The sequence below is a fragment of the Ammospiza nelsoni genome, chromosome 2 (genome assembly GCF_027579445.1).
Source record: "Ammospiza nelsoni isolate bAmmNel1 chromosome 2, bAmmNel1.pri, whole genome shotgun sequence".
NCBI lineage: Eukaryota > Metazoa > Chordata > Aves > Passeriformes > Passerellidae > Ammospiza > Ammospiza nelsoni.
Window position 1 is genome coordinate 46,246,978 of NC_080634.1, and position 11,154 is coordinate 46,258,131.

The 11,154-nt window shown below is 42.1% G+C and overlaps 1 protein-coding gene across 1 annotated transcript in view; it reads left to right on the forward strand.

Moving 5' to 3' along the window:
• DDX10 (DEAD-box helicase 10) overlaps positions 1-10,048 on the forward strand; it is a 153,694-nt gene extending 143,646 nt beyond the window's left edge. Inside the window, exon 18 of the mRNA XM_059466772.1 lies at positions 9,360-10,048. Within this exon, the coding sequence (XP_059322755.1) occupies positions 9,360-9,549 (190 nt within the window). The 3' untranslated portion in view covers positions 9,550-10,048. The remainder of the gene's footprint in view (positions 1-9,359) is intronic.
• The last annotated feature ends 1,106 nt before the right edge of the window (positions 10,049-11,154 follow it).

Consider the following 11,154-nt stretch of genomic DNA (forward strand, 5'->3'; position numbering starts at 1 on the left):
CAGTGTGGATCCCTTCCATGGCATACAGTCCTTCAGGAACAGGTTCCTCCAGTGTGGACTCAAGTCCTGCCAGCAAATGTGAACGTGCTCCAGCCTGGGCTCCTCTCTCCATGGGGCCACAGGTCCTGCCAGGAGCCTGCTCCAGTATGGGCTTCCCAAGGGATCACAGCCTTCTGGGGCTGCAGGGGCACAGCTGCCTCACCATGGGCTGTGCCATGGGCTGTGGGGCAATCTCAGCTCTGGCACCTGGGGCACCTCCTGCCCCTCCTTCTGCACTGACCTGGGGGTCTGCAGGGCTGTTCCTCTCACGTGTTCTCACTGCTCTCCCTGGCTGCTTTTGCACTGTTTATTTTCCTTAACTATGCTATCCCAGAGGCGCTTCCACTATCACTGATGGGCTCAGCCTTGGCCAGTGGTGCATCTGTCCTGTTTCAGAAATGCATTTCTCTTCTGTCATATTGCAGGTTCTTTTTGGGTGGAAGGAAAAATGTTGAAGTAATTTAAGGATTTCGCGATCTCTTTGCACCTGTGCTGTATTAAATAAATTTGTACAGGGTAAAACTTGATAAGTTCTATGATTCAGTATTGTTCAGACTCTTTAAGAGTCAAGTGAACTGGACTCTGAGTAGAAGTAAATGCATAATAATAAATTAAATTAATTCAATTCAGTGTTTATAATTGAATGAAGCAGAAGAATTTGTTTCATGTAGCAAAAAAACCACAGGGTGAGAATGAGGATCTGTACTTGATACCAGCATACTGTGGGAAGATAAAGGGATACAACATGAAATCCTGTGTGGTTCACTGCAACAAGAAGGCCACTTGTGTTTTTCTGACAAACAATGTATCATGTAACAGATTGAGAAGAATGATCTTGACACCTAAATGGGAGCATAGATGTCTAAGTTCATAAAGCTCTTGCTTTTCACATCTGAATCGGGTGAATCCTGGGGCTAGATTGTCCTTCCATGTGTGTCACTGTGTGTTGTGGAGTCAGTATGCAGGACTGGGTGGGGGACACAGATTTAAGTACTAGATAGTTCTCAGTTAACAGGCTGGTGGCCGTGTCCCTTGGAGCCTGTTCACCAGTGAATGCCAGTAGAACTGACAAGGATGGGGAAAAGCATTGCTTTTTCTGAGCAGCAGTAAATCTCTCCTTCTTTGTGTGAGGGGAGTATGTATTCATACATCATGTTTTGTATTGATCCTTTCCTCAGAATGTCAGCTAGACTCAAGATTAGCTGCACTTTAAGAATAAAAGTTGACAGAAATGGACAGATTTTTGGCCGTGGTAGTAAGTGCAGACTTTTGTTGGATCAGTGGCTGATCTGGCCCACCTAGAGTCAGTTCATGCACTCTTAAGGAGAGCAAGGACTCAAAGAAAGTCAAGGTCCTTGATAATCTTCCCTTCCTGTGGAGTAGATTAGGAAAGAAAGAACATACACTGAAGGAAACCAGGGAGGTTTCCTTTAGTGTATCTCTAGACATACCTACACTGAGCATCAAAGCTGCCTTTGGAGCTGGAGAACAGACCCTACACACGTTGAAGAAATGTGGTTTCATCAACACTGCTTACTGGAAACAGCCCTTCGCCTGTCTTACTGCACCAAAATACGGAGACATTCCCCAGAAGAGCTTTAGTTGGCACCATGTGAAGCTGCAGCAGTTGTGGACAATCTCATGCCAGTACTTGTGCCTGCACCATGGCCAAATCCATTTAGCCTGTAACAACATGACTGATACGCCCTGGGCAGGCCATGACCAGCACAGGATTATCCATCACATGCTGCACGGTCACCAGAGTCATCAATGGTGCTGCCTTCCAACACACCCCACTGAGGCACCCATACAAATGGAAAAGCTGTTTGAGAGCTGCTCCAAAGTCAGCTTTCATGCTCAGTGTGGATAGACATATCCACATGGTGAGGTGCTCTGAGCACCCTGTAGAAGACTTTTGAGAAAGAGCAAGATACAGTGAAGGAAATTAATTTGAGGGTGTTAAATCAACAGTCACGCCTCATGCAGCTCTCTTAGAATTGCTATTGAGTTGTATGATGAGTTGCTTTTGGGGCTGGGAAATACTGACCTAATGATTTTTAAAAAAACAAATCAGCTGAGAGTAGGAGACAGTCAAATTGGGCTTTGAGATAAGAAAGTGCAACTCTGTGCTGTTTTATATTTCCAAAATCCAGAGATTTTGCTCAAAGAGTTGGATTAAAATAGAAATATGTTGGGCTACACTAGCTGCTCCTTGCTTTAAGGGGGGGGGGGGGGGGGAAGCTTCTAAAAGGGATAATTCATAGTAAGTATGAGACCTAGAGTGTCTTCCTTCAAGAGTCTTTAAAGAGAGACTATCTGTCCATGGTTTCAAAAGTCAAAATCTTCTCTCTGTCCTCCCACAGAATTTTTTTAAACTGGGGAAGCTGTACAAATCATGAATTAAATTTGCCTTTGCATAAAAATTCCCTTCCAGCCATACCTCTATAAGCAGAGTAATTAATGACTTCAAGCATGTAATATGAGATTAATTTTTGTATATCTAGCAACACTCATCATATTTGGTTTAAGGCTATCAAATGTAAATTGTTAATGAGGTGAAAAATCTAAGAATATAGAACAGGGCGAAAGAAAAGCAGCTGGATTTCTTAAATATTCATTTTGCAGTCAGATTGAGGTTTTGGTATTTCTAATTCTTCAGCTTCTTTAAATAAAAGTATTGAGGAAGAGCAAAGTTCCGATTGACCTCATAATTATCTTCTTTGAATCTTTAATGGGTGCAACTGATCACATTAACTCCTAGATCAGCATGGAGAAGATCTTGGACATGAGGGAAACATCTTAGTTCTGGTACTGTTTTGCTTGTGACTTTATGGACAGTCACCAGGTGACAACTGTGCAAGTTAGTAGTCCATGCTACTTTGCTGTGTGCCTTCCTATATTTATGAAGTTTATGGGCAAATTGCAAGTTCTTACAGCTTCTTCTTTCAGCAGGATGCTGATGTTGACCTGCTAAGTTTTGGGTCATTCTTGATGAGGTTGACATTACATTGTCTTTTGAGATGATTTATCAGCAAATCATGGTGCTCCTTCTAAAATGGATTATTCAGGTCATATCTGTGACTTTGTGAAGGCCTGAACTTAATGTTGTGATGGCCAGAAAAGTACCATAGGAGAGACATTATAAAAGGTCTCAATTTAAAAGCCTTGGTCATTCTGATTAGCTGCAGAATTGGACATTGAGATATTGAATTGCTCTTGATAGAGGCTTATATATTCAATTTTAGAGGTGTTTTGATTTATATCAGTGAAATGGACAGTAAGGGAATCATAGAATCATTTAGGATGAAAAAGACCTTTAAGATCAAACTGTTAACCCAGCACTGCCAAGTCCCACTAAACCATGTCCCTCAGTGCCACATCTACAAGTCTTTTTAAAAACCTTCAGGAATGGTGACTTCACCACCTCCCTGGGCAACCTGTTCCAGTGCAGCGAGTCATGGCCTTAAAGTCAGGTGTCCGGCAGGCAGGAGGGCGGCCAACACCCAGCTGCAAATGTGGGAGCACCCCTTGGCGTCAGAAGGCTTCGGGCTGTGCTCACAGTGGACGGAATCGCTGCTGGCCGACGAGAGTAAAGAGTCCGGACACTCACTGGGGACTTGTCAGATTTATTGTCAACTAGGGAGTGACAGACACCCAGGTGTTGAATCTAACGCGTCTGCCAGCGAGCGACCAAGAACAAAGGGTGCATCAGGGTTAAAAAGGGAGGAGTGATCTCAGGGAGGGGTTTACAAAGGAACCAATAGGGGAAGGTGAGGGAGTGGACTTAGGATAACGGGCATGAGAGAAAACCCAGTAGAAACAATGTAAAGGAGGGGCCCCAGAGCCACAGCCAATCAAGTCTCCCTAAGCACAGAAGATTCTGGCAAACTAGGAGGAGTGGGGAGTGATTGACTGGGCCCAGGGAGGAGAACAAATTCACATATAAGGAAACCCAGGGGAGGGGAAATTATATAACAGAGAGGATTGACATAAACTGAGGCGGGAGTAACCAAGGTAACCAAATGATAGACAATACAATGGCGGGAAAAACTGGTGAGGGCAGAGCCATTACAGAAAATGGGGGGAACAATACAGAAAATGGGGGAGCAGTTAAACAAACTAACAGAACACACTACAACATTCCAGGACTTGACAGCAAGCCTTTTGGTGAAGAAATATTTCCTGTTATCCAATCTAAACCTCTTCTGGTGTAATTTGAGGCTGTTTCCTCATGTCCCTGTCACTTGTTACCTAGGAGAACAGACTGATCTCCACCTGGCTGCACGCTCCTGTCAGGCAGCTGCAGGGAGTGCTGAGGGCCCCCTGAGCCTCCTTTTCTCCAGGCTGAACAGCCCCAGCTCCCTCAGCTGCCCCTCACAGCACTTGTGCTCCAGACCCTTCCCCAGCTCCGCTGCCCTTCCCTGGACACGCTCCAGCCCCTCAATGTCTCTCTGGCACTGAGGGGCCCAGAACTGAGCACAGGATTGGAGCTGTGGCCTCAGCAGTGCTGGGTACAGGGGGACGGTCCCTGCCCTGCTCCTGCTGGCCACACCTGGCTGAGCCAGGCCAGGATGCCATCGGCCCTCTGGGCCACCTGGGCACACCCTGGATCATGTTCAGCTGCTGTTTGCCAGCACCCCCAGGTCCTTTTCCACCAGGCAGCTTCCCAGGCACTGCCCCCAGCCTGCAGCACTGCCTGGGGTTGTTGTGACCCCAGTGCAGAAGCCACTGGCCACTCCTAGAGGTGGCCTCTGCCCATTCATCCAGCCTGTCCAGATCCAGAAAGTAACACAGCACAATATATTTTAATTACCATTTTTATGTGCTGTAGCATTCTGACAGCAAGTAAGGAAGAAGCTGCACTGGGCTTTATGGAAGGGACTGCAGTAATTAATCTTCATTAGGATTGCTGCCATGGCCTTGTGAATTAAAATTTATTACATGGAAAAAGTTTTGGGCACAGCATGTTTGATTAGCAAAATGCCAATATTTATGGGATAAATTATTCCTAACTTTTCTGAACTGTATTTTACTAGCAGATTCATTCATTATTCCCGTACATTTCTTTGGGAAAGAGATTGTGTGCTTTGTTGCAGCCTGGAAACTTGACTCATGGCCTGTAGTTCAGTGGGGAGGGTGGTTTGTTTCCAGAGGAATGCTGGTAATCCTATGCTCCAAAGCATCCTCTGATAAATGTTAAGTGAAGCAGAGCCTGTCTAGAGATCTTGCCAGGATCACGTTGTTTAAACAACAGCTACTTGGCTGTGTGACTGCACATTTCAAATGGCTGATTCTCAAGCATTTAAAATCTAAATGTTACAGCTTGTTAAGACATTGTTTAAAGCCCAGAAGCGAGTTAAATGCTAACAATTAAAGCTTTCTATTTTTCCCTGGTATTACCTGAAAACATACTTGTGAGTTTATTTTGTGGTAATTTAAAATTTGAGTTTCTTGGTGTATAGCTGTCAGGGTCATAGTTAGATCCCGTTTCCCAGATGCCATTCAGATACACTGGTGTTTGTTTTAGGGACAGGATTCATAAACTGTACTTTAATGTTTGAGTAATAAATATTTTCCACCAAATGATAGCATCTTACTTAGGTGTTACAGCTGAGCAAATGGTGGCCACAGAAATTACTGTGCCTGTTGATAAGTTGGCTATTGATAGCTCCTCACCTGTGTAAACACAAAGTAAATCCTTTCATCAGGCAGCCTCAGAATGCATGGATTGTTCAGGCAGCTGAAAAGCTTAATTTCACCAGATGGTAAAAGGAAGAAATTGTAAGGCAGATGCACATGCCACTTTTGAAATGTTATTAGTAGAAGACAAAAGGATGCACTGACCTTGGTTTGGATCTGAATTTGGGATTGCTTTCTGAGTTGTTCTGCTAGAAAATAATTTACCTTAGCAAAACTTTTGTTGGCAATTTGTGAACATTAGCTGGTAGTTTATCAGTTTGTGTGTTTGTGAGGAATGAGGGGCCATTTATGTCCATGGAAACAATAAAAGGACTGGCTCTACCAGGTGACAGGCCTACAGTTAATGGAGACTGAGGAGGAATTCATTTGACAGTAAGTGCAGAAGTTATTCCCTTATAGCTGCTTTTGCACACTGAGTCCTTTCACATGTGAAGCTGAGAGTTTTGCCTGTTACAACTCCTCCAAAGAGCTTTGTGTCAATACAGCTAGGGAAAAACACCCTGAATGAGGACAGGATATCTCTGAGCATCATGATGCCACACATTTTTCATCTCCCTTTTAAAATTGCCACTATCACCTCTTGTAAAAGCTGCAACTCTGACTTCAGAGCCCCTTTTCACACCACCCAAACCAGTGCTGGTAAAAATCCATCCTGGAGGAACAGGGAGGGGGGTTGGACTTGCTGTTCTTCTAAGGTCCCTTTCAACCCAAATAATTCTGTGGACAGTCAGTCTGTCTTTCTTCTACATCTCAGAATTAGGAACATCTTATTCATGCATTTCACATGATTCTCTGTTTACCGGCCGAAGCTGTTGTTAACAAATACTGTTTTGCGTCTACATTTTGTGCATCATGAAAACACAACTATTTTGCTCTCATCAATGCTTGTTGCTTTTGCTGCTTCCTGTGTTGTACATTCCTCTTTATTCACTTCTCCAGTTCACAGCCCAGCTGGGGTCAAATTATTTTGAAAATACACATGCCTGTGTGTAGATGCATCTTCTGTTTACACTGCTAATCAAGCTGCACAATCCCTCAGTAATAGTAAGGAGCAGCTTGACTCAGCAGAATCATCCCACAAAACTTATGATGAAAATTATTCATAATTGTGTTGATGTGCTTTTGTTTGTGGTAAAAGCTGAGGAATCTCACAGTTCAGTTCCTTCCGAACGTGTTTTATATTTAAATGTTTTACCTTATAGGTATCTATGCCTAAGGTCTCTGAAACTCCAGAAGTGATTATAATTTTTGGCGTTTAAAGTCTGCTGTTTTATAGCTTGTAGGTACAAATGCGTAGCTTGTGATGTTTCTGCAGGGTTTTAATTGCTAAGATGTTTTTAACTAATGTCCTAGATGAAGCATTAGTCATTTATGAATGCAAACTGGGCTTCAGAGTCCATTCAAAGACTGGAAATAATTGGCTCTTTTGCAAACAAGCTAAACTGCTTTAACTTAATGAGGCCTTTCTTGAGCTTTTAAAGTGAACCCCTACAGTCTGTCCTGATCAAAGTGAACACCATGGAACTCCAGCCCAGACCCACACTGTCCACTTGGAAAAGTGAGAATTCTTTCTGCTTCAGTATATTTTCATATCCTGTCAGTATAGCTTCAGCATTTATGGAACATCTTATGCACTACAGAGAGAAATATGAGAGAAATATTCCTTTCCTCAGAAAAGAAATAAAATGTTGGTAGCAAGCCCTGAAAAGCCACCCCCATGCAAATGACAGCTCAAAGCCAGCAAAGTTGCTATATCCTGTGAATTACAGGAAGAGTGAGTATTTGGAGCAGTCATCATCTATTCATGAATCATCACTGAGTGTTTTCTGTTGGAAGGGACCTTCTGGATCATCCAGGTCCAGCAGTCCCTGCCGTGGGCAAGGACGCCTTTCACTAGACCATGCTTCTTTACACTCTTTTCTTCTTTTCTCTTGGGTAGGCAAGGAAGAACAATATAAAGGTAGGGTATTTCATTTGCCTAAATTGTGGAAATGCAGGGTGTTCCTTATAGGATTTCCCTCCTTCCTCTGGGCTCTGAGTGGGCAGGAAGTGGCACAGTTCTCCATGAAAAGTGGGATGGACGAGAGAGGGAGGCAGGTCATACCTGTGCAGCCCACCAGCACAAGGCCATCCGATCTCCCGGAACAATTCCTTCATCTCTGTGGAGGGGCAGCCAGAAAGCACAGCGTATACAAGCTGCATTGTGCTGCTGATCCCTCTCAGAGAGCGTTTGGGAACTTGCTGAGAACTGCCATGGTTGGGGTTAATGTTTGAATTAGGCTGGTTTCTAGTGAGTGGTGAAACCAGCATTTCACAGACTGTTAACTAGCCCTATTAATGGGAAAAAATAAGGTGGGCAGCTGAAGGTGGGTTGAATTGGGCTTTGGGTTCCTTCGCTGCATTGATTCTAAGGACAGTATTCCCCAATTAGAGCTATTTATTGTAACTGCTGTTTCTAATTGTTAAATGTCTAAACAGCATTTCTGAATGGAACTGTTCACAAGCATTACATTTACGCCATTGTAAAAACTATGGACATGAAAAAATTCCTGTTGAAATGGTTTTTTTAATTAAGCTGAATTTTCTGAGTAGAAATTTGACAAATTTTAATTGAAAATCTGAATTTAACCAACTTTTTTAGAAAAGCCGTAGCTCTGTTTCTGAAGTTCCATTTCAATTTTTGTTATATTTTTAAAAATACAAATACAAAAAGCTAAGAATGCTGTTTTGTTCCAGTTAGTTTGTTTGGATGGAATGATTTGGGGTGTGGAGGTTTGCATTTCACTAGTTTTGGGGTATGAATTCTACTCTACAGCATACAACAACCAGCACTCCATAATCTGGTTCCCAGATATATCTTAGAATAGATTTTATTTGATTGTTTTAAACTTAGATAAAAAGATTTATAGCATTTTTTTTATGTTTTGGACAAAAAACACATGAAGATACATGAAAGCTCTGTCTTTCCTCCCATTGTTGTCACATAGCCATGTGGTAGAAGCCAGGGTGATAAAACAGATTGGCAGCTGTTTCATCCAGATTGAAGGCTGCAAAAGGCAGTTCATTCAAGTCTTTAAAAAACAGCAGAAGAAATAGGAATTCACCTGGGAAAATTACTGGGTTTTCCTCTTCCTCTCATGGCAAAGAGGTGTTTAGTAGCTTCCAAGGGAAATGTCTGAAAGAAGGGGAAAGAGTGAGTGATCAAATTAAGTGTAGGATTTGCCAGTGAAAGGATAGTTCTTATATTTTTATTTTTGGTGCATATTTATTGTAGGCAATATCTTGAATGCATGTCAAGGTCCACTGACACATCATGAAATCAGTTTTGTGAAGTTGTCTGTTGCTGTATTAGGCAGCAAATATTAGATAAGACTTATAGCAATATCCTGATACACTGTAATCAATTAAGACAGCAGAACATCCACCACCACCTCAGTCTGAGAGCAGCTCTAATTTAGACATTCAGAGTTCATCAGCTTCCATTGCTTCACCCTTTTGAATTGTAATTTTGTTTGCTCTTATCTTGACACAAACTTGCCTTGTTTAAAAGGAATTGTTAGATTACATGATGATATTGATTACCACAGTTGTTAAAAAGACTAATTGATTTTTTTCTGCAGTGAACTTGAGGAGAACACTGGAAGAAAGAAGAGAAGCTATAGCAACAGTGCCACAGCAGAAGAAATGCCACTGAAAAGAAAAAAGATGCATTTCAGCCAAGAGGAGGACCCCTGTTTGCCATTAGATACTGGGCTTTCTCTGGCAGAGGATGAAGAGCTTGTACTGCATCTGCTCAACAGTCACAACTAATTATTTTTTCTGCAGGTTTTCTTCTCTGGGACATTTCCACAATTTTGTCAGTAGTTTACACAAAATGGATTTGGCATCTGGGCAGCTGGATCCCTGTGAATGTAGATAAATGAGTTCCATGTGCAATGGGATTGCCTTAGATTAGCTCACAGGTTATAGACAACATTTAGTTTGGTTTATAAGGTTTTCTAAATGAATTTTTCAACCTAAATCCCCAGGTGTCATTTTGCAGTAGCCTGTTCATAATTTTAAATCTCCAAGTTTTGAAACAATTACCTTCTCTTATTTTTATCTTGCTTTAAATGAAAGCAGGACGTTCCTTTCTTGACCATGCCAGGTTTGTTATTTTGGAAGATATATGTGTACTAAAATTTTAAGGAGGAAATGCTGTTGGCAGCTCAGATCATATTACTTAAAAATGAAGTATGTACTTTCTTCTGTGTATAAGGCACATATTTTAAGAATATTTTAATAAAAATTTCTAGAGCCTTGATGTAAACTTAACTGTCTCTTTCAGCTTTGTTATGAAAGCTTATATTTATCCTTCAGGTATCACTTCTGTTATGATTCTGTCACTGGTGTTAGGCAATTCAGAAAACAACATTTAGAAGCTAAAACTGAGTCTTGTCTTTGAATCCCATGTGAGTGAGAACACATTGTCACATAGTAGTATCTGTTTGGTCTTTCCATATGTCCATATGAGCATATTAAATACTCCTTTTTTGTCAATATCACTTTTTTGATCATAGGAATCTATCATCACCTGTTCAGTACAACCCTTTCCTCCTCTCCCTATACTCTGTTATCTTTTAGCTCAGTTACCCAAAACTGAAAATATACTGCAAATTCTTGCCTCCAAATGTTTCTTCCACTGTTCTGCCAGCAGGCAGGGTATCATAAAAACAATATTATAGGCAGAGCACATCTGCCATCTGCTCCTTCCTGACAATGTGGAATGAGAAGAAATGACTGAGTTTCACAAACAGCTAAACATGAAAGATGGGACCTGCTTGGCAGCTGATGCACAGTGTTTGTTTAGTCTACAGTGCCACAGTGGGCCTGGAAAATGCTGTGATGTGGGACCAGCATCACTGATGAATCTGTTAATGAAGAAGGATCTGCTGTGGTGCTGCTGTGACTGGTGCACGTGTCCTGTGTGCCATCCTGTGAATGGCTGCAGTGAATGTAATGAGCAGCCTCAGCAAAATATCTGTCTGTGCTTGGATAGCAGAGCTCCTGCTCCTGTAGCTGTGGAGGAAGACAGAAAACTGCAGTGCAGAGAGCTCCACCAGCAAAAAGCTGCTCAAAGATGATTTAGGTAGAGACAACAATACATACAGTGGTGTGTTCTTTCTGGAGATGTTCAGGGACCCATAGTGTACTTGGTGGTGGTCAGTTGTCTTGCACATCACCTGATGTCTCTCAGATCAAAGCTTTGCTCCAAGGAGCATGAGTTGTTGTTGAGGCAAGCAAGTAAAAAACCAAAATACTTACTGTTTCTGACTAGAATGTTCTTATTTGTATGCTGAAATGGGGCAGAGATGTTCCTACCTACTAAACAATAAGACTAAAATTTAAATTAGATACCTTGGAAGTATTGTGGTG